Raw genomic sequence first — 24,479 nt, forward strand, 5'->3', positions numbered from 1 at the left:
TCATGATCTGCAAATTTCTTTATAAACACAGACTCCAGTACTGCAGTGGAAGCCCAAGGTCAAAGTCTGGCACCAGCATGGAGCCCCACTCACTTCAGTGGGATTTCATGCAGGTGCAGGGATCAGCCCATATTATTATTAGTAATTATTTGGATTGAGGTAGCACTTAGGAGCCCCAGACATGCACCGGACCCCATTGTGCTAGGTACTATACAAACATAACTGAACAGAAAGACAGACCCTGCCTCAAAGATCTTACAATCTAAGTATCAGACAAGAGACAACAAATGGGTGCAGCCAGACTGAGGAGGGAGTATAAGAAAACAATGAGACACTATTGGTGAGCATCGTATGCAGTAGTATCAGAGCATCACCAGGCTAACCTAGATCAGATTGCAGGACGGGGGCTTTAATAGCAGAGCCTGATTCCATTATGATGAGTAGTACCTTACTCCAGGAGCAGTCCCACTGATTCCCCATCAGACTACCCCCAGAGTGAGGTACTATTCAGTGTGAGCTATGGCAGTGGTTTTCAGACTGCGGGTCATGACCTAGTACCGAGTCGCAGAATGTAAGGCACTGGGTGGCGGTGGCTCTGGTTAGCACTGCTGATTGGGCTGTTAAAAGCTCCCTCAGCGGTGCTGCCTGGCTAAGGCTGGCTAGTCCCTACCTGTTCTGACACCGCGCTGGGCCCCGGAAGCGGCCAGCAGCAGGTCCGACTCCTAGGCGAGGAGGCCACAGGGCTCTGCACACTGCTCCCGCCCCAAGCACCTGACTCCCCGAAGCCTTTGCACTGCTTCTGAGAGGGGCAGGAAATACGTTTTTGTATAGCAGTTTAAAAGAGTTACTCGAAGTTCGGTATTAATACACCTAGTAAGGGATCTATTTGTCAAAAAACATTTCCTGAATACTGACAGGTATTTTGAAATAAATTACCAAAATAATTGAAATTGGCGTGATTCTATTATGTTATTTTTTGGGGACAGAATTCCCCAGGAGTAACATATGTAGGAGATATACAGAGCTAGATTTTCCAGTGGTGTAAACTGGCATTGATTTCAATGGCTCTGTACTGGTTTACACCAGCGCAAGCTCTGTCCCATAATATTTCCCATCTCATCTCTTTGCAACCCTTGTTTTGTGGACTATTTGATGCCATTGCAGATTTATACTATGTAAAATCCTAGTGATAGTCCTAGGAATTTGTGTAGTAAAAAGGGTATGGGTTTAACCCTTTGTGGTAGTGACTATCTCCTGCAAGTTGCTGATTACACTTAACTCCTCTGAAGTGCCTGGAAGTGAAGGAATCCAGAAAAACACAGAATCAGAAGTTATATATAATATGAAACATAATTTCACAATAAAAAACCATAAGAAATTTGAAATATTTATATCTCAATCCATTTAAAACTTAGGGCCAGATCTTCAGCCGATATAAATCAATGTAGCTGAACGGAAGTCAATGCATCTATGCCAATTTACCTCAGAAGAGGATCTGACCCATTATTTTTTCCAAAATGTCCACCTAGATTAATGGTCTCAAACAATAAAATGACTGTAAAAATTGTTTCCCAAAGGTAAGTAGCATTTGGCCTGGATTTGAAAAAAACACATAGTCTGCTACCTGAGAAACAGACTTTGTTTCCAAGCTTATAAATCCAAAAAGGTTAAATTAATTTAAGTAAGGGACTAAATACAAAAAAAGATAGAAAACAATACATTAGTTGCTAGGGTGACTATCTTTGTGCTGAGTTTTAGTCTAATAAAATTTCAGAAGATTGCATTATAAACTCCTGAAATATGGGGTTTATAATGGAAACGATAACAGCGCTAAGCAGAGCTGTGATCCTGGCTACTGATTTAATACATGTACTGGGACAAAATATTAATAAACCAGCTGGTAGAGTCAAGAATGGGTTCTGCATCCACCTTACAAGCATCTGACTTTTCTTCATTCATTTACAATGTACGTTGAGGAGGCCTGATTCTGGGCTCACTTAAAATGTGTAAATCAGCAACACTTGCATTGAAGTCAATGGATCTAACCCATTTTAGAAAAGGTAAGACCAGAATCAGGCCCAAGACTTTTGAACCTATTCATAAATAAGGTATCTTGAAAAATCAGTTATCAGCTATGCTTTATGCAAGAACAAACAGGTTAATTCCAAGATGCACAGTGACACGCATCATGTATTAGAAATAACAGCCCTGCCTTTAATACACAGAAAAGTGGCTCTAAAAATAATATTCTAGGATTCCATATGTATTCTCTATCAGTGGGTTCTGGATCAAATTTGCTCATTTTAGAGCATATCCACACAAACACTTTCTGCATGCCGAGCTTCAGTACAAATCTACAGAGCTCCAGAGTGCCACGCATTAACTGCCCGTGTGTACTGTGCTTATGCACACTAAGAGGTCTCTGGTGCATATTGCAGTGCTGTGGTTTGAAACAGCCATAGGTCAAAGTTCACTAGGGAACTTTTAGTGAGCAGCAGCATGGTCCCATATGGACACTTACTGTGTGGGACACTGAAACGCTGTAGATTAACACCCCAGCTAGCTACGCAGCAAGTGGTTGTGTAGACATGCCCTAAGAAACACAAAAACGATTGATCTTTCATTTTAGCAAACTGCATCTGAGATCTGAAAGTAAAGTTGTATTCTTTGTGCTCCTAGTCTCTAGGTGTGAAATTCACCACCCTGTGAGCTAAGGGACAGGTTTCAATGTATGCACCACTGAAGTCCCAGTAAGCCCCTCTATTGAGGGCCTAAGTGGGACTTACATGGTTAGGGTCCTACCAAATTCACCATCCATTTTGGTCAATTTCACGGTCATAAGATGTTAAAAATCATAAATTTCATGATTTCAGCTATTTAAATCTGAAATTTCATAGTGTTGTAATTGTAGCGGTACTGACCCAAAAAGGAGTTATGGGTTTTTTTTTTGCAAGGTTATTGTAGGGGGTTTGTGGTATGGCTACCCTTACTTCTGCGCTGCTTCTGGCAGCGGTGATGCCTTCAGATCTGGGTGGCTAGAGAGCAGCAGCTACTGGCTGGGATCCCAGCTCTGAAGGGCAGCGACGCAGAAGTAAGGATGGCATGATATGGTATTGCCACCTTACTTCTGTGCTGCTGCTTTCAGAGCAGGGTGTCTGGCCAAAAGTCACCGCCTTCCGACTGCCCAGCTGTGAAGGTAATGCAGAAATAAGGGTAGCAATACCACAGCCCACCTAAAATAACTTTGTGACCCTCCTCCTGGAACCCACTTTTGGGTCAGGAACCCCAGTTTGAGAAACACTGGTCTCCTCCATGAAATCTGTATGGTATAGGGTAAAAAACAGATTTCATGGCGGGAAACCAGATTTCACGGTCTGTGGTGAGTTTTTCATGGCTGTGAATTTGGTGGGCCCTATGTCTAGTACACAGGCTTTGTGTTGTGCACTTTCAGCAAAGGGGTGAAATTCAAACCACTACAATACAGATTTGGGAAGCAGAACTTGGCTTGATCATTTTGCTAATGATGATAAGGCTGAATATGACACAGCTTGTTCCTCTGTATCTGTATTGGTTCTGTGGGGGTAACACTAATGAATATGTGTTTTGTCACTCTAGTGTGCACGTGTGATTCAGGTACATACAGATCATATATGTTGGGAAAGGAGTCGTCATTTTTCTGAGCATAACCGCTCTTTACAAAACAATATTTAGAAAGCAATTACAGATTGGTAAAAAGACTCATTTCCCTCTGACTTTAGAGACAATTATTCTGCAGTCAGTACGGGGGCAAAGGTCCTGTATCTGCAATATCTCTATTAGAACCTGGCACATGGCTTTTCCATGTATTGCTTGAGGCAGATCTATGCTGAAGGGGTGTTCTAAGGCTCTCAAAGACGAGACCAGCCTAACACAACTCCCACGGCAAGAACTGGCAGGCACACTAAACTTCATTTGTTCTAGAACTTCCCCAGATGTTGCTTCTCTGCTCCAAGGTCCTGACTCTGCATCATTGAAGTAAATAGGACTTTTGCCAGATACACCAATGGGAACAGGACTGGAGCTTAAACGGGGATTTCTGTGGCCAGCATGGCACCACTGCTTGACCCTAACAGATCTCCAAAATGGTAAGTGGTCTGGCTGCAAAGGGTACTGAGAGTGGTTGACTCACCATAGCAAAGATAGCAATTGTGCATCTCAAAATGTGTTGAGATGCAGGTCATCTGAGGCAGAAATAACTTTTCAACCCTGGGGTGAAGCAGACATCTCAGATGAAGAAACACTAAGCAGATGGATGGCAGTAAGTATATCCCTACATATACAATTGCTCCCATAAAGGTCACAAAGCACAGATTAGCAGCTCAGAGCATCAAGCTAGTTATGAACAATCCCTGCAGGGTACGTTTTCCAAAACTCCATGAAATTAGGTTGGCAGCTTATGAAAGATGCAACAACGCTCCCACATTGTGTGTAAAATCATGGGAAACTGCACCCATGTTCCTCACACCAGCATTTGGGACCAAAGGACTTAGGAGTGAAGCCTGCATGCTACTCAGAAGGAAGAATCTTGAACCAAAGGTATCTGCATGAATCCAGTGTCAGATACAGTATCACAGGGTGAGCTGGCCTTTTAAGGGGTTTGGGCCTCACCCTCTCCTGTGGCAGGTTTAACACATCTCTTCAGGTAAAGGGAATTAGTATAATGAGCATGTGATGGGGGAACTCAGAACCAGGTCTGCTAGAAAATATAAGAGACCATTCAGAGGAGAGTTTAAAAGGGGCAGGATGGGTATTCCACACAGACACTCCCCATAGGGACCCATTAGAGGCCTGGGTGCAAGCCTTCAAAGATCAGGAATCAGCTAGGAAGGCTGGAGTGAGGGGAGTAAGCTTGCGGTGAGGGCCGGGACCAAGAATCCTGCCCCCAAGGGCTATGATCTAGCTAGGAAGGCTGGATGTAAGATCTGTGTTGTTTTGTATCTTACATTAATAAATTAGACTCTTAAAAGATAAGAATGATTGAGAAAACAGCTGCAGCATGAAGTGTGATTAACGGGGAAAGGAAGGAAACTGGGGGAGCAGCAGGGCCTGAAGTCAGACTGGGTAAGCCCTGCTTCATTCAGAAATAGCTATTGGCTGAATACTGTCTCTGACCATTTGCAGAGGGCAACATTCCCTTTTCCACAGCCAGACTCACAACACCCAGGTCTGAAGGGCAGGCAAGACAGCAATGGAAATGAGCTCCGTCGACTTTCCTGAAAGATCTGATTGCTGGGGGTCCGTTGGGGCAGTTAATGGCTATCTAAGAGGAGGAGTTGGTATATGGGTATTTTGTGACAATCTTCTGACGAGCCTTTGCTAAGAGTCATTTTACAAATATCACCAGAAGGATGCTTTAAACATTGCATCAAACCTATTTAAATACTGGAAAGAAAGTTAATTTGTCAAAGGCAAACAAAAATGATACAGCTGATGGGATCATGCTCCGCCTTACCCAGGAATGCCGCCTGACTCCAGTTTGTTTGCAATATCCACGTCCCATGACCAGACATCAAACTGCCACTTCCGTAGGCCCAGCACCCCACATAGCACTGATCCAGAATGTATTCCGATCCGCATGTCAATGTCATGCTTTGTTCTTGACCTAACATACCTGTTTTTGTTAAAGGGTTAAATACACAAAGAAATACAAGATCAGCTCATGCAATCAACTCCATAGAAGTCTGCAACTATGATCCATGTGGAAAAGTCACATCTTCACTGCACCATAACAGCTGTCCTGCAGGCCTTGCCAGATAACAGGGCAGCTGCAGAACTAACATCATTCAGAGGTTTTACGTGTTTAAAAAATGTAGTCTATAAAATGAAACACCAATTTAACATGTTGGGATACTTGATAGCCGTATACAATTAAGAGATAACATTCTGGGTGGCAGAGTATGTGCAGTCATAAAATGGTTCTGAAAGCTGGATTATCATAGAGGTGCTTAATTGCATGCATGGTTTGATGTCACACATATTATTCCTATTTTGCAGAAATATACAGAGAGAGAGAGAGAGAGAGATGTTTAAATGGAAGCAACTGTAGGGTCCACTAAGTCCTTTCCCATAAAAGCATAACTGAATATTTAACACATCAACAGAAACTATTATAGTTAAGATATACAATGTTCTCATTCCGCCCTCCTCCTATTCTGAGTAACTCATTACTTTCCAAAACCTCCCTTTTCTGGCTGACATTTTCTAGGGTTGGTTTTTGCCCAAAGATAAAATATTTGTTAGAGGGTTTGGACAAAAATGCTCCTTAGAATAGGAAAGGATTGAAAAAATATACATAACAAAAATTCTTGGGATCTTTTTTGAGTGGCTCTGCAATCAAAACGACTAAGGTTGCATAGCTAAAATCTGTCATGGAAATAAGCCTTATTAAAGAGAAGTATCTTGGGCCATGTCTACACTATGGGGACTATAGCAGCACAGCCATGGTGCCTTAGCTTTAACAATATAAACGTATAGTGTAGATGCAGCCTACAGTGATGGAAGGGGTTTGTTTGTCCATCGTTGTTGGAACACCACCTACCTGAGCAACACTAGCTATGCCAATGGAAGCATTCTTCCATTGACCTAGTTGTGTCTCCATTTGGAATTAGGACAGCATAGCTATTGTTCTCAGGAGCATGGATTTTTCACACCCCGGGGTGCCATAGCTACGTCAACTTAAATTTTAAGCATAGACCAACCCTTGGGGTGTGCTTGTAAAAATTAGTGAGGATTTGGCCAATTGAAAATTGTACCCTGCACACTCACAGAGTACATTTTGCACAGGGCTTTTCATGAAGCTCATAAAATATGCAGCTAATGGATGTTGCATTATGTATTCATGCATGACTATCTTAGCTATGTAGGAAAGATGCCAACGCCCCGGCAGAAATGTGATAGGACTAGGGAGCACTATTTTGTGAAATGTGATAGGACTAGGGAGCACTATTTTGCTCTTTGTATGGTTTGCAGAAAGAAGCACTCTGATATGTTTTAAATGTGCCAGGCTTCAGGGAAGAGCAAAGTGCCTTCCTCAACTTCCCAACATACCAGGTTCACAAGGAGAGGTGCTTACTTTGGCAGATCTCCTAAGGGACATGGGACATGACACTTCCAGGTTGCCCATGATACAGATAGTTTCAGATTTAGAAACCTGCATAAACTACCCTCAGCTCTGCCCTGTTGTGTGTATGCATCTTGGTAAAGTCCACTTTATAAAAATCACCCTCAGAGTTGACATTACTAGGCAATTTTGTTGACAGTCTCAGAAAGGAAATTATGTGCTTGATAATCAGATGGTTTAAATCAATGTAGCTCTACTGAAGTAAATGGAGCTCCACTAGATGAAGACCTGAGCCAAAAGTTGGATTTACAATGATCTTACACTAAATTAGTACCTTCCTTTCAGACTGATTCCAATGCAGTGTACATGGAGACACTAAACTAACTTTGCACCCCAGAGGTTTTCCTTCCAAGTGAGAGTTGAGGCACTTTGGCTGGGCACTGTGGAGCAGCTCACAACAAAGTCACCTGTGCAATACCTACTGTGAGGACAAAGAGAGTATTGTCTTCAGAGCTTTCAATCTGACACCATTAATGAACTCTGACTTTACCTTAAAACCCTCCCACTACTGTTTGCACTAACTAACATACTTGCTGGCAGTCTCAGAATAAAGAAAATGCATGGCAGGCTGAAATTTGCTATTTCTTTATACAAGTCCCAGTTCTGCTACCACTGAAGTCAATGACAATGGTGCACGATCATACCTTAGGACAGACAAAGAATAAACAGAGCTATTTCACAATTCCCAAGCTGCACATCATAGACTCAGATCTCACCTAGACAGATCATGTCTAGGGACAAAAGGATAAATCACTAGTTTCCATTCAATCCTTGGTCTTTGATTACTGTCAACAAGGACATCAATGTAGTGTGTGAAATTAAGTTTAAAAAAGGAAAAGAAATTATATAAAAATGAGAGGATTCACAGAAAAAGCAATTCACCTTTATTGTCCTCTCCTGCACATTTTCTGAGAAAAATGATGACTATAATATGTTCCTATGCAGCTGTTATCCTGCTAGCCCAGCACTTACTCGTCAGATCCAGACACCAGGAGGTCTCAGTGACCTTGGCAAGAGGGGTAGACTGAGATTTACACATTGATAAACTATTTTTTGGCACATTTCCTCCAATGTATTGAACAAAAACATGTTTCTCTATAAACAAGAAGCACATCTGGTTTCAATACTCCACCAGTGTTTCGTTCAAACACACCGATTGTGGCAAATGACTTGCCAGTGGCTCTCGGACTATTGTATCTTGTGATTCTGAATTTTGCTCTGCACAATTTTGTCATTTTTTACATTTTATTTTTAGGATTTTCACCTTTTGGAGTCCAGTGCCAAAAGTGGCATCTGGAAGGAAAACCTATTCTTCTCTAGCAGTAATTGACTGGGAATTCAGAGCAAATTTCAGCATGGCATGTCCAGAGTTAGGGCCTGGCCCTTGATCTTTCAATCTACAGCATCTCTCAAATGTATGGGACTCCTTTCCAGCCCTCCTCTTCAGTCAACATCAGAGAGAGGAAAGAGAAAGAAGCTTTCTAACTTGAGAAGTGCCCACTGGCCACTGAAACTGGGTCCTGGCTGAAAGGAGAGCACATTGTGTGAACGAAGCTATGAACACATCATGGAGTTATTGGAGAAGAAAGAGAATACCTGCAATTGAAAGGGACTGGATTTGTGTGATTAGAGTTTTGTTGACCAGCCAGACCTAAGCTTTGGAAAAGACAATGGATAGGCATTACATAATGGATAGAGCTGCTTGGAAAAATTCCAATGAAACAATTTTTCATTGGAATTTCCCGAGATGTCAAAATCAAAAAATTCTGCAGAGACAGTTTGATTTTGGCAAAACTCCCACCGACTTCAATGGGACCTTCACGTTTTCTTACTGGTCAGCATTCTCTGACTAGTAATTAGGTTCTGTAGCAGTTAATAAAAGGCTCTTCTTTGTGCATGAAGAATTTGAGCTGAAAGTCAGAAATCTGCCTAACTGCTGATTTAAGAATGCATTTATATATTGTCATACTTTTCTATTGCTACCCGAATACCAAATGCTTTGAAACTGATATCAGTGCAGTTTCGTTTGTAAGCTCTCCCAGGCAAAGAAAACCTTGGGTGTAAAGCATATAGTGTACTATTGGTGCTAGATAAAAAATAAAGCCATGATCTATGTAAGCTTAACATTGTGAAAATTATATATCTAATGGAATAGTAATTGCTTTTAATTTAAAGCTAAATAAGGTCTAATCACAAACAAACAATGAAACAAACAAACAACTTTTGTTATCCGACTTGTTGATTTGTGGAATTTTCTCAGAATGCCATGCTTTTCTCATATTAATATGAAATAGAAGTGGGCAAACTGAACTGGGCATGTCGTCTATACAGGGTGATTCTGGGAACTGTGTTTTGTTTGGAAAGGAAACTACTATTATTTGTATTTTAAAAGTTAGATAGCAGGATGCACTAAACTAGTGAATGGCATGCTAAATGTGGCTAAGACCCAAACACTCATAGGATAGAATACTTTGTAGATGGCACTATCACAGGGTCAAGTAGCTGTCTAATGCAAAATGACACTCTGGGCCCTATATAATTTAGAGCAGCTTCAGGGATGGATTTACTCTGGAATTACACTGTTAGAGCTGATATAAGTAACATCACTATCTGTAGCGGTTCTTATACTATGCTCAGCACTGAATGCCTATAAGCTGATATTGTAGAAATACACACTACAATAAAGTCATGGAATACATTGCTGTTTATGTGTCGGTATTCTCCAACAAAAACATTATACATTTGTAATGCATTTCCACAAATTCAAGCACAAAACATTAGAAGTCTGTGCCTTTCCATTTTCCAATTACACTATAACACTACATCAAATAATTACATTGCCATGCCATATTTCCAATTTCGTTCTTATTATTTTTTCATAACATGTCTTAAGAGGGTGGGTATCGGTGGAGAGGGGGCCATTTAAGAATTAAATTAGGGTAGTCTTAACTATAAAACCAAAAACAGGAGCTATGTGAATTTATACCACCTGAGGACCTGGCCCTAGACTTCTAAGCAAATAGTTGTGTGTATCTTTTGTTTTGTTCTGATGTCCACATTTCTCATTCCCTATTTTCATGGCAACTATGATCATTTTTATACCAGCTGAGGATCTAGCCCTATGATTAGCAAAGCCAACTAGAAATGGCATCTAATTTTGAATCACTTGTGCTATGTCAGGGAGTTCAAAACAACTTTTGAACATTTAAGTGCCAGGGCACTTTCTCTACCATATGTAAATCACTCTCTGAATTCATATATAACAGAATAAGGAGTAGGTGGGTCAGGTTTCCCAACAGACCAATAGAACAGGTCAAAAAGCAGTTGTTTCTTGGGAAACAGCAGGAAACTTGGCACGTCTGCTACTGAGATCATGCATAGTAGCTGTTTTTTCTTGAATTAATGTTACTACTATTAGAGACTACACATAGATAGACTGGTTTATAATGAAGACAAGCTGTTATACTGTTTCCAGAGTTGAGTTTCAGTTGTGTGGTGAGACTACTTCAGTCATAATAAATATTCTTTCAGGTGGCACTTTAGTGGGCAGGTATCCCAGACACTAAGCCATCCAAGACTTCTTGACCTGCAAAATAAGTGTGTTGGTAAGGTTTGTTTGGATTTCCACTACTGTGCAGGGAGACGCCATCCCTCTGATGGAAGAACTGACACAGCCTCCCAACCTCCCTTCTCCTAGTGAAGTAAGCCTCAGGAATAAAGAAATTCCAGGGAGGAGTTAGCCCCAGGCCCAGAGAAATTCAAGCCAGCTGAGCAATCACAGAAGCCAGTTCAACACGGACTGTTGGCCACTTATGTTATCATAGAGTTTAAGGCCAGAAGAGACCATCTAGTGTGTACCATCCTGTATATCACAGGCCATTACATTTCACCCGCTTAGCCCTGTATTGAGGCCAATAGCTTGTGTTTGGCCAAAGCATATCTCCCAGAAAGTCATCCAGTCTTTATCTGAGGGTGTCAAGAGATGAAGAATCCACCACTTCCATGGGGAGTTTGTTCCAATAGTTAATCAACCTCCCTGTTAAATATTTGTGCCTTATTTCTAATTTGAATTCTTCTGGCTTCAGCTTCCAGTCACTGGTTCTTGTTATGTCTTTTTCTTCTCTCACTGCAAGGCATTTTTTCCCAGCCCTCAAATCAACATCCGTTGAAAAAATGAGGGCTGCAGAAGTGGATGCAATATTCCTGTGTTGGTCTCACCATCCTCAGGCCATTTCTTCAGTTTTCACTCTGGATATTCTCTGCCTTGTGCTGATTGTCTCTTTGCTCTACTTTCCCTCCAGACGCCACTCTTAAGGTTACCTCAGCTCAGCCTCACTTCCTTTGCCTTCCATGCTCCCACTCCATCCTTCCGCCCTCATCTCCCAGATCTATCCCCCACACCTTCCTCCCTTCATCTTTTCAGTTATCCAATCCTCTCCTAACTTAACTCCACCCATATCATTAACCCCCCATCACAAAATAAACCCACCAACCCTTGCCCCAAGTAGAAGAGAACATGGCATTTGGAAGCCACCACACTGTTCACTCTGCTTGTGTGTTCCATCCCTTTCCCCTACCCTTTGTCTATCTTGTCTATTTAAACCACTGGGGCAGGGAAAGTCTTTCACCATGTGTTTGCACAGCGCATGGCACAAGAAGATCCTCTTCTTATTTTGGCCTTTAGACCCAATTGTCATTGTTATAATTTATTTGTGTTATAATAATCCAAATGATCTAACATAAAATAGAATAAAGGGATGCAGAAACAGTAGATTCTATTCTTGCTAGGTCCTTAGCAGCTCTGTCTTCTTCTTCTGTTAAATTCAGGGATATCCATAGAGCTGCGTGGGAAGTGGTCAAAACTTACAACTGCACAAGCAGCACGGCCCAGCAGTCCGATTCTGGTTATTGGAACTTCCATGTAAATATTTCCACCCTTCAAGAAAGCCTTGAATTGAGCTAACTGGCCTAACTGTGCCCCTGATCTAATCTCCTATGGAGTCCTCCAAATATTTTGTGCATAGAAGATATTTCTTTTGCAAAGCCTTCAGGAAAAGAAAAGACATCCCATAACCTCCAAAATGGAACCACTGGCAGGATTTTGTTCAGACCTGTCATGCCAATATTAAGCTCTGCAGGGGTCAGTTCAAAAGCCTTCAGCACACACAAGTTTTTCCATTCTAGCCATGAGAGTGATTTCAGTTTGGAATGACAGATTTTTGTAGGTAATGCCAGGCTGTCTCTCAAACGTATAAAAGGCAGCGCTTGCTAGGATGATGATGATAGCTCTCAGAAGGCCCCAGGGATACTGAAGTCCCACTGTGCACTATACAAGCACATAGTAAGATCCCCCTGCCCCGAAGGCTTTGTAATCTAGATAGACAAGACAGAAAAAAGGGTGGGAGAAAGGAAGAATGATCATTTCCCCCATTTACAGGTAGGGAACTGAGATACAGAGATTAAGGCTGGGATCTTTAAAGGAGCCTGTGAGAGTCTGGCCAGTTAATTTGGACTGAGATGGTCAAAAGTGCCTAAGGAACTTAGACTCACAACTCCAACTGAATTTAACTACTATTAAACTTATTAAAACTATGATAAACTATATATTATCACAGTGACTAGAGACCAGCTGCGGGAGTGGTAAATAATGAAGAGGACAAGTCACTGTTACAGAGTGACCTGGATCACTTGGTATACTGGGTGCAAGCAAACAATATGTGTTTCAATATGCTAAATGGGAATGCATCTATCTAGGAACAAATAATGTAGGCCACACTTACAGGATGCATGACTCGATCCTGGGAAGCAGTGACTCTGAAAAAGATTTGAGGGTTCTGGGAATAATCAGCTGGACATGAGCTCCCAGTGTGATGCTGTGGCCAAAAGAGTTAATGTGATCTTGGGATGCCTAAAGAGGGGAATCTCGGGTAAGAGCAGAAAGGTTATTTCATCTCTGTATTTGGCACTGGTGAGACTGTTCCTGGAATACTCTGTCCAGTTCTGGTGCCTACAATTAAAGAAGGCTGTTGATAAATTACAGAGGGGTCACATAAGAACGATAAGAATGATTGAAGGATTAGAAAACATGCTTTATAGGATAGACTCAAGGAGCTCAATCTTTTTAGCTTTACAAAAAGAAGGTTACAGGGTAACTTCATTACAATCTATAAATATCTACATGGGTAACAAATATTTAATATGGGCTCTTCAATCTACCAGAGAAAGGTACAGCATGATCCTGGGACTGGAAGTTGAAGATAGACAAATTCAGACTAGAAATAAGGCATAATTTTGAACAGGGAAAACAATTAACAATTGGAACAATTTACCAAGGGTTGTGGTGGATTCTTCATTACTGAAGATTTTTCATCAAGATTGGATGTTTTTCTAAAAGTTATGCTCTAGAAATTATTTTGGGGAAGTTCGATGGCCTGGTACAAAGGAGGTCAGACTAGATGATCACAATGGTCTCTTTTGGTTTGGGCTCTATGAAAAAGCCTTATCAGTAATGTGGCCACAATGTGCTAAATGCTGCACAAATACATAATGAGACATGGGTCCCTGCCCCCAAGGAATTTACAATCATAGAGGAAAAGTGACCTATGAAGGACTTGGCATAGAGTGTGCTGTCAAGTTTGTACAAATAACTTTATTTCTATAAGAGAGACAAGGTGGGTGAGATAACCTCTTTTATTGGACAAGTTTTTGATCTACACACAGCTTTTCTTCAGGTCTGGGAAAGGAACTCCCAGCATCACAGCAAAATGCAAGGTGGAACAGATTGTTTAGCATAAGTAGGTAGCACATATTGTAAGGGATCTTTCAAGGTAAAGTGGCCGGTTAACAGTTCGGCAGTAGTAGGACAAAAAGAGGGGGTTAGTGGGTTACTACACTGCATATACTTATATATACAACTGAAATATTTAATATTACTCATAGGGCTTGTCTTCACTACTGGAAGTCGACCTAAGTTATGCTACTCCAGCTACATGAATAACATAGCTGGAGTCGACGTACCTTAGGTCGACTTACCCCTGTGTCTTCACAGCGCTGCGTCGATGGAAGACGCTCTCCCGCCAACTTCCCTTACTCTTCTCTGGGAGCTGAAGTACCAGAGTCAACTGGAGAGCACTCTGCTGTTGATTTCGACACCTGCCGTATTGATTGCAACAGCGTCGATCTCCCCAGTAGTGAAGACAAGCCCATAGATAGCTTTTTCCACCTATAATTTCTATGATTTGTGCTTTACTTTGGTTGTGGGACTCGAAGCAAAATACCCACCACACTCCGCAATATTTGGTCTGTTAGTTTTGTCACCTCCCTTCCGAGAGGTCAGTAACAGCAAGGTCCATTAGTTAGTTGCATTTTTATTAATTATCTTCAAGCTCCTCTTAAATTCAGGACACGGTAGTATAGTGCAGTCAACAGTAACTCTCTAATTCCATGGGACACATCCAGGATTAGGAAGGGATGCAGGTAGAAAGGTGGGAAAAAAACAGAAAATGGAACACACAAGAGGTTGGATAGGAAAACAGCAGTAATAAGGGGAGGAGGTTTGATGTGGGACTCACTGGTTTGATAAGGAAGGCCACAACGGGAGGAGCATTGGGAGAAGGATGCACTGGACCAAAAAGTGGGTGGTTTTGAGGTGATGGGTGAAAAAGGCTGAGAATGCTTCTTTTGTAGCACTGGAAATTGGGCACTAGCAGGGCAAAATACTTGAGTATAAATGGGCTGCTGAAGCCTGATAGCTTCTGTGCACATATCTGATCAAAATATGCAGAACGGGGGCTAGGCATAAGTGGACTAAGCAATTGCTTTGGGCCCTGAGCAGCTCATGGGGCCCCTTATTAATTATTAGTACATACTGTGTGTGTGTGGGGGTGCTCCCTGTTTAGGGCTCTCAATGGGCTTGGATCACCTCTGAACAGGGGCGGCTCTAGCTTTTTTGCCACCCCAAGCACGGCAGACAGGCTGCCTTTGGCAGCGCGCCGGCAGGAGGTCCGTCAGTCCTGTGGCTTCGGCATACCTGCCACCGAATTACCGCTGAAGCCGCGGGACCAGCAGCCTCCCACAGGAACGCTGCCGAAGGCTGCCTGACTGCTGCCCTCGCAGGGATCGACAGGGCACCCCCTGTGGCTTGCCGTCCCAGGTATGCACTTGGAGAGCTGGTGCCTGGAGCCACCACTGCCTCTAAATACTCTACAAGATCAGAAACAAAGCTATTTACATACTGGTTCACGCTTTAACTAAAACTTTCATAGCTCCTGTGGAGTTAAGGGGCAACCTTAACATAATAAGCAATGCCTATTTACCTGGCGAATCTTATACCACTTATAAATTTATCTCTGACCTATTATTCAGATAAAGCCATTGCCACTGCTATCTATTTACTGATTTTTGATTGTCAAAGGGATTACAGAAAATGAGCCAGCCTCGTTTTATTCTAAGCAACCTCATCTTAAAAAAATTGCAGCAGTAAAAATGAATAACTGCTAAATTTCAATCTGTGGAAATACAATGGCCATTGTCTCCTCCTCCACCTTCTTACTATCATCATAGATATTATGTTATAGGTTCTAAATCATAGTATTTTACTTAAATGTATTCAGGTTCTATAAATGTGGACCTGGCGCTGCTTCACAGATAATAAAATTCTCTGTCTTGCTCCAGTAAGTCGATAATCCATCTCTGAAGCCAAAGTGCCATCAAGACAATATTTGAAGATTTACTCTATTTAGCAATAAAAATGCTTACATAACAGACCATGGGACAGTAGCAACACCACCAAAAGAGGATAACAAAGAAAAGAATTACCTGATAGTTTTGATCATGCTGAGTCCCATTTCAACACAACAGTGTGCGTGGTCTTGGCGAGGTTCCGGGAGCCCAGAGACACAGTAGTAACAGTCCCCCAGGATCTTAATTCTAAGGCAATGATGTTCCTAAATTAAATGTATCAAAACAGAAAGATTTGCAGTAATGGGTTTGTATTTGCAACACAAGTATGGATGTGGCAGTGAAAAAAAATTGGAAGGAAATGTAAAAGGTTTTCACTATACTCCGTTTGTGTATGTGTGTCACTAATACTATCTTGATTTGTCCTGATTTTGAAAATTAGTGCCTTTATACTTCCATTATATATAATTACTTATTTTTTGTGTGTGTTTGAAGTTCTTATTGCAGGTGCGTGAAGTTCTTAGCAGGGTTGGGTTAGAAGCTAAGCAAAGGTCCCAGAAGCTGCACAGTGGGTTAATTAGAGTCTCACATTTAGGAAATCACAGAAATATATAGGGATTGATCCACACCATAGCATGCCCTTTGACTGACTTCACTGGGCATGGATCAGGCCCACAAAGAGGAACAACACATTCCCTGTCCGGGAAGTTATTGAACATTGGGAACAGGGAATAAACAATGTAGTAGGAAGGAATTCCTATGGTTTTCCTCCTCTACTTCTGTCCCTTACAAACAAATTAGAGAATATATCCAGCAATTAAATGTTGTTCATTACATATAATTGTATTAAGAAAACCGTTTCTTGGTTTCTTATGAAGTAATTACTGAACAAATGCCACAGGCAATGTTTTGGAGCACCTCTACCCCTCTGTGACTGAGTGCTAGGTATGAAAGCCTGAGTCAGCACTCTGTTCACTGCTGCTCCAATCAGGCAAAGCAGATTGGAGTTTACTAAGCAGAAGCATGCCTAATATGTGGGTGGGGCAGGGCCGAAAGGCTGATTAAGCCATTAGACAGAGCCCACAAATAGGCACAGGAAGTAAGTAAAAAGTAGGAGGGAGAGAGAGATTGCTCTCCTCTACTTGTTAAAAGTATTATGTATTTTGTGAAGATGGAGGGACTCCTTTATGAATAAACTGCATAAGGTGTTGGACCAGCACAAGGGTCTCTGCGTAGTCTGTCGACAGAGAGAGAAGCAGGACCAAGGAGGACCAGTTATACCTTCCCTCCAAGATTTTTGTTAAAGTGAAAAATACAAGCTTAAATAGTTAAGGCAATTGATCTTGGATTACCACCAGATAGGTCTGCTCAATGGTCTGCGGGGAGATGTTGGATGGCATGGGAACTGAGTTACTGCAGAGAATTCCTTCTTGGGTGCTGGCTGGTGACTCTTGCCCACATGCTCAGGGTTTAGCTGATCGCCATATTTGGGGTCGGGAAGGAATTTTCCTCCACGGCGGATTGGCAGGGGCCCTGGAGGTTTTTCGCCTTCCCCTGCAGCGTGGGGCACGGGTCGCTTGCTGGTGGTTTCTCTGCAGCTTGAGGTCTTCAAACCAATTTTGAGGATTTCAATAACTCGGTCCTGGGATAGGGGTTATTATAAAATTAGATGGGTGGGGTTCTGTGGCCTGCCTTGTGCAGGAGGTCAGACTAGATGATCAGATTGGTCCCTTCTGACCTATGAGTCTATGAGTCTATGAGTTAGATTTAAAGAGTTATTTATTTTGGTTTGGATTTCTTTGTTCTGTTATCTCTTCATTCAAATCCGCAAGGCAAGAAAATACAGAACAGCAAGACCTTTTGATTCTTATCCCCCGGAGCATTTCCCAACTCTTATTTTAAAAAGTTTTTGCTTCCAATACAATTGCAGACATTCCCAGAGCTTGATCCAATACCCATTGAAGTCAGCAGACTCCCATTGATTTCAATGGGCTTTGGATGAGGCCTATACTCCAAAATAAAATAAAAGAACAGATGTCATTGGTCACAGATACAGTACATATTTATTTGCACACCATCCAACTAGAAATGTTCTTCAACTTCAAGGGAAAATATAGTATTTCATCATATATAAAGATACTACTGGACTCTATAGTAATGGACGGAAACACCATATTATCCTGTTTTTAGACCATTACTTTGGCATATCCTTTTCTAGTGAAACAGCTCTCAGAAACAACCAAGTATTCATGGGTTCCACTCTCCACTGTAGTTGATGAAATAAAATTCATTTTTACTAAATCCCCAACCCATCAAAGCACTTAAGATCGTATTCAATTGTAAGCATATGCTTATGTGCTTTGTTGGATTGTGGTCTATGGTTGAGAGTCAATGTACTGTAATTGGAATTACAGGGTTCAGGGGTATAAATGTGGATTTTCTACAGCTGACCGAGACTTTTCATGATGAAAAGTAGTTTAAAAAATAAGTGCACTCTAACACCAGGTGAGCGTATGTTTGTATGGTAGCAGGAAACCCTTGCAGTAAAGAAGGGAAGCAGCGTAGAGATTTCTTAAGCTCTTGTATTAACTATAAAATTTGGTCTCCTTTATCTATAATATGTATCCCTTTTCTAGTTGCTGTCCCAAGCAACGTCCCATGTAAGCTGTACTTCAATCAAAAGAACTGGAGTGAGAGCACAGAGGTGCACTAATAACACCGGGAACATGATGACAGCAGGTGCCATACAACAGCAACTGCCACTGCCTGCCATGCCTCTGGAATTGGTTACTGGCAAACTGACGAGGACTCTATGCTATCATTTATATTACTACAGAATCAGAGTGGGCAAAACAGCCTTGGAATATTCTTTTAAAATATGTAAGTGGTGAAAGTGACCTAATTATAGTATCACCTGGGACCAAAGCTCCCAGTGAAGTCAATGGACCCTCTGAGTATGCGGAGGTGAAATCCACCCCTGAGTGTAGAAGCCAGAATAAGCTTATGCACCACATAAGTGTTACCGAAGTCCTCTGTAGGACTTGAGTAGGGCATAGGCCTTGGGCTGATCCTCTGCACGGGGTGGATTTCAGAATGAATACAGGATCAGGCCCTTGCAGTGCCATGCATTGCTTTCGGAATGTAACAAGGGATGTTAAAATGAAGTAAAGCTTCTAAAACTGTAAACATTATATCTGCTCCTTTCCTCCCTTACACACACGCATGCACACTATTGAACTACTAGTAATTCCAGATAGGGCTAAAGGCTTATCTTTTCTGATTGGATTGGACACCATCATTCCTAACACAGAGGTACTAAGGTTGAATTCTGCTCAGACATGTGACTCCAAGTCAAACAATTTTACATCAGTGGGAGTTGATTAGTGATACCAGAACTCTTATCTTAAAGAGTTTCTGTGGCACCTTCCTTCTGTGTGGTTCTAGGCACTTTATAATTACTAAAGGACAGATCCTGATACCTATATCCATATAAGCTGCACTGCTTCTCAAATAGTCCCATTGATTTCAGATACATTATATTTTGCTTTTATGTTGACATACTATAATAAACATTGTGTAATATTATACTGATAGGAGACCACTGGAAGAAGGTAATGGATTCTTGAACAGTTTCCTTTCCACCTGGGACAATTACAAAATGTATCAGTTGATGATTCGCCATTCTAACAAAAACTGGTCAACTTCCAGGTAGCAAAAGAGTTTCTGAAAGAGTAACTCTTATTATGTATAGCTTGCTATCCTTTAGGGAAAAATCCTTCCAGTGATAAGCTTGTATGTGTCTCTAATATGTTTGGTTATTCTTGAAATATCAGCCTGTTCCCTATAACACTTATTCGTCATTAACCAAATATCTAATCTGAGCTCCACTAAAATCTCATGCAAAACTGAAACAATCTCAGTGGTTTGGATCTTGGTGCCTCATTAAAAACAGTGGGTGAAATCCTGGCTTACTTGATGTCAATGGCAAAACTTCCATAGATTCTAATGGGTCTAGAATTTCCCCTTGCATGTTGACCATCTGTTTAAAAAAAAAAAAAAGCAAATTGTTGCCAAAAAGAAAAGTAATGTAGACATATGATAAGAAATACACATCCTTACCTGTCACATGCTAATCAGGGTTTGTTGCATATAAGTATGAATATATGTGTGAGACCGATGACATATTTTCAGCGAGACACTTGCTAGATAGATGCCGCCCCCTGCAGCATGCCACCTCTAGTTTGTTTTACCGAGCAAGCATCCACTCTTTTTAAATCTCTCTTAGAAATGTATTTCTTCTGTGATGGCCACAAGGAGTCAAAAATATTCAAGACCTTACCTGCCTTGTTTTTGTTTTATAAAACAAACCCTGAACTGAATCATTGTGACAGGCTCACTGTCAGTGTGTGCGTGAGCTGAGTAACAGTCACTGTGCTGCCCTCACCAATTCCTCCTACCATTTATTTCCTCCACTCATTGAGTAACATCTAAAATTTAGGTTGGGGAGGGACCATGGGTCGGATTTATTGGTTTATGGCCAGGGGAGGCTCTAGCCATTTTGCCATCCCAAGTACGGCTGGCAGGCTGCCTTCGGCGGCTTGCCTGCGGAGGGTCTGCTGGTCCTGCGGCTTCGGCAGACCTTCCGCAGCCTGCAGGAGGTCCGCTGAAGCTGCGCCCAGCAGACGCTCCACAGGCAAGCTGCCGAAGGCAGCCTGCCTGCAGCCCTTGCGGCAACTGGCAGAGCGCCCCCTGTGGCTTGCTGCCCCAAGCATGCGCTTGGCGTGCTGGGGCCTGGAGCCGCCCCTGTTTATGGCTGTTCTGTGCCACTGGAGCAGTGCAACGCAGCAGTAGTGTGACTGTAAATTTGAACTCAACTTACTGATGCCTTTTGCCCAGCACATCTCTCAGTCAAAGAAAACAACAAAGAGGAATAACCTACCCTGCCTTTAGTGTTCAAGCCTATTGCTGTATACTAGCTTGATTACAATAGATGATTAAAAAGCTGCAAGCTTATGTAAAGGGAAATCCAACATCATGCAGAAAAAAATTACTCAACTGCAAAATAATCAAAATGCTTTTAAAAAAGAAGGATGAACTGGTTAGAGCAATATTTCAAACCAGCAATTGCTATTCTGCTCTTTGATGATGCCTCATTCATCCTCTTCTGTTCCTTGTGTTATCTTCCTATTCCACTTCCCTCCCAGAACCCCAGAAATTCTCCTTTTGCTTGTGAATGACAGGCAACACTGCTCAAAAATACGCATTAGTATCTCTCAGCCCCCTGTGATGAGCATTATTTTCTGTTGGTTCCAATTAGTGTCAAATTGTCTCACAGATACTAGAAAGCTTCCTTGCCCTCTAAATCACAGTTTCTCATCTGATCTGAATGACAGTGTTTAGGGGCCTGATCCTGCCATCCTCGTGCAAGCAAGACTTCAACTGAAGTCAAAAGCAGTTTTGCCTGAGTAAATTGAGCAGGATCATGCCCAAGATGATCAGCAATAACAGTTCTATCAGAGATCCTTAGCAGTTAATAGGGAGTTTTTTCCCCAATCCAAAGCACCTTAACCCAGAGCAAAAGGGAATTTGCAGTGCTACCGTGAACATATGAGCTGATTATAACAGAATAGCATGTGAATGATTTATGCTTTGGCTTATTAAAAACACCAGCAGTGACTGGAAAGAAAGCAAAGCAAACTGGCATAAAATAGAGCTGAAGAAATGAGTTGCTCAAATATCAAACCACTGAAACACACAAACAGAAACTTCATTAACATTTCTTGTCTCCTCAGGCAGAGATTCTAAGGAAACAAACAAAAAAAAGACTGATCACATTTTGTAAAATAAACCCAGCTTATCAGAGTTCCAGCTGCAGCAAATTAATCATTCCATCCACTTTTCAAAGGAGCCCAAAATGTTCACTATCAACTAACCAAACATTCACTTTTCACAATTATTTCAAGCTAGACTTCATACTCCATAAGTGAGGAATTGGGTGAGGTTGGAGTGCAGAACACAAAAAGTCCCTCCAAATGTTTGCTGAAGCAAAGGTTTCCAAACTCTTTTATAGCATGGACCACATAGCAGATTCATAGATCTTAAGGTCAGAAGAGACTATTATGATCATCTTATGTAACAGTTTCAGAAGCATGTAAGTGACTTAGGAACTGAAATCTTGTTTTCAAAAGTTGCTTTATGAGCCTATGTGCTATTGAAAGTCAATGACAATTAGGTTCCTAAGCGACTCTTGAAAATGGAATGTAGGCGCTTTTGAAAATTTTGGCCCTCATCGAGTCTGTTTTTCTGCTAAGGCTTATGGAACTAATCACGTGCATAAAGTGAAGCATGTGCCTAAACGTTTGCTAGATTGGGGCGTTATATGGATAAAATAGGTCCCTTGCTAACCTAATAGGCTTTTTATAGTCTCTAATGCTATAACTATGAAATAAAAATGGTATTAGAGAGCTTTTGTAGTGGATAATTAAGTATTGGACACTGTTGGTAAAAACCCCCTCCAGAATGACCTTTAAGAATGCATGACTTCAAAAAGAAGTTATAGAAACTAAAAGTTTTCTAAAATTGTCATTACATATCTACAGAAAGGTGAATGAAATGCTTAGTTAAATGTCACTGACGTACATTAGCAGTCCAATTAATTCACCCTCTCGTTACAACATACCATTAATCTAATATGTTACTGTATGATGTTGAATTGTACTCCCTTATTTACATGTATAAATGACGTTTAAATAGTCCCTTTCAACCAGAGATTCCAGAATACTCTACACCAACTACATATACAAGGATTCACCACAGAACAAAATGCAGCCACCACCGGCTGGAACACAGCAACTGATTAGTAGGGCACTGGAATGCTACACACAAGATAGGTTAGATGAGGAAGTGAAGAAGAATACTGTCGCCAGGTGAAACTACACAAGGAATTTTAAGAAGATTGTCATTAGCCAAAATGGAATTTGACCAGAACTCCCACAACCTTTTGCAAAAAGTGTCATGGGACCTTTAATAACCACAAGTGCCCAGGACCGCTATTTTTCACTGCATATGAAATATATTAACTCCAGTAGCATCACGCTGGATCAAAGGGAAGAGTGCCACTTACTAATTCATTAAGGTCACACCCTATAGCTGAGGTTTCCATGGAGAACTCCCATCCAAGTAAGGAGCAGGTTCCACCCGATTAGCACAGGAGAGCTGATGAGATCTCAAATGGAAGAGACGAAGGCCATGAAACTTGCTCTTCTCCTTTAGGAGATCTGCTCTTACATAAAATCTATGCATGGTGATCTTTCATGATAATACTTTAATGTTTCTTATCAATGGGAACATACTTAGTTCTTATTAGGGATGGGTCCAAACTCAAACCCAGCATCTGAACACATGGGAATCTCTGTGAGTGTGACAGTGTCTGTGTGTGACTATGTATGTGTGTGTGTGTGTGAGAGAAGAGAGAGAGAGAGAGAAATCTCGATCTAGATCTGAATTTTGTGGTTTGAGCTCATCCTTCACTCTTAATGACAGTGAACTTGAAAGCCAGCTGGTGTAATAGAAGCCTTCAAAACTACAACCATTTACACCAATTGAGGATCTGGTCATTTCTCTTTATTGTTTTATATCTAAAACTGCATCTACACACAGACTACAGGGGCACAGACATATGGCAAGCAATTTAATCTGTTGGCCAGATAATAGATTATCTGAGATGGGGAGAGAAAAATAGATAGCAAATATAGCTACTGCTTCATTGAAGCTGGAACTTTCTTAGCCATACACATCCTCAAAATGCAATCAATCATTTTTTTCCCCTCCTCAGAATTTCTGCCTGAGGAAAAAAGAAATATTAATGAAGCTTCTGCACCAGTGGATTGATATTTGAAGAACTCATTTCTTCAGCTGTGTTTTATGCCAATTTGTTTTGCTTTCTTTCCAGTTGCCACTTGGGTCTTTAATAACCATAAATCTTTAGCAAATGTTGGAGAGAGAGTAGAAGAGAGAGAAGTAGCTATATATAACATGCTATTATATTTTTCTTCTAAACAAATGGTGGGCTGATATCTGCTCTTAATTCAGTACAGCTTGTAGTGACAACACAGACAATAAGGAATTTGTTAATAATAGTAATAGTAATAGTCATATACATCCACATAGACCAGAATCATTGGCATAACTCCAGCCTAAGCCATTCAAAAATGTCAAACTAACAGACACAGCTAGCTAACTTCCTTTTTTATATTATCAGCTTCACGCCTATAAGTTTGTGAGAGAGATTCAGCAGATCAAGTTGCTATTTGACACAGTATTATAAATGTATAATATTATTAATGAGTACATATGAATTTATAAGGTGTCAATTAAAATTAAAGAAATTATATCAAAAATTTAAAGTTATCTAAAGCTTTCTGTAGCAGAGCTCTTCATTTGAGGAAGAGTCATTGTCAAGCCAATCTGAGCACAGAGAATATTGCAAATTGTTTGAACAATGCTATTTTAAATAGAGGTGTGATCAATAAAGCACATCTTCAATGGACTAAGAACTGGCTAATTAACAGATCTCAAAATAATTGTCAATGGTAAATCATCATCAAATGGGGATGGTTTTGGTAGGGTTCTGCAGAGATCA

At 41.2% G+C, this 24,479-nt stretch overlaps 1 protein-coding gene across 1 annotated transcript in view; it reads right to left on the bottom strand.

Annotated features, from left to right (window-relative positions):
- The window catches only part of ADCY8 (adenylate cyclase 8), a 187,119-nt gene that overhangs the window by 67,291 nt on the left and 95,349 nt on the right, over positions 1-24,479 (bottom strand). Inside the window, exons 5-6 of the mRNA XM_030553838.1 lie at positions 15,977-16,104; positions 5,492-5,650 (exon numbers count right to left, since the gene is read on the bottom strand). Of these exons, the coding sequence (XP_030409698.1) occupies positions 5,492-5,650; positions 15,977-16,104 (287 nt within the window). The remainder of the gene's footprint in view (positions 1-5,491; positions 5,651-15,976; positions 16,105-24,479) is intronic.

Source organism: Gopherus evgoodei, chromosome 2 (genome assembly GCF_007399415.2).
Source record: "Gopherus evgoodei ecotype Sinaloan lineage chromosome 2, rGopEvg1_v1.p, whole genome shotgun sequence".
Taxonomy (NCBI): Eukaryota; Metazoa; Chordata; order Testudines; family Testudinidae; genus Gopherus; species Gopherus evgoodei.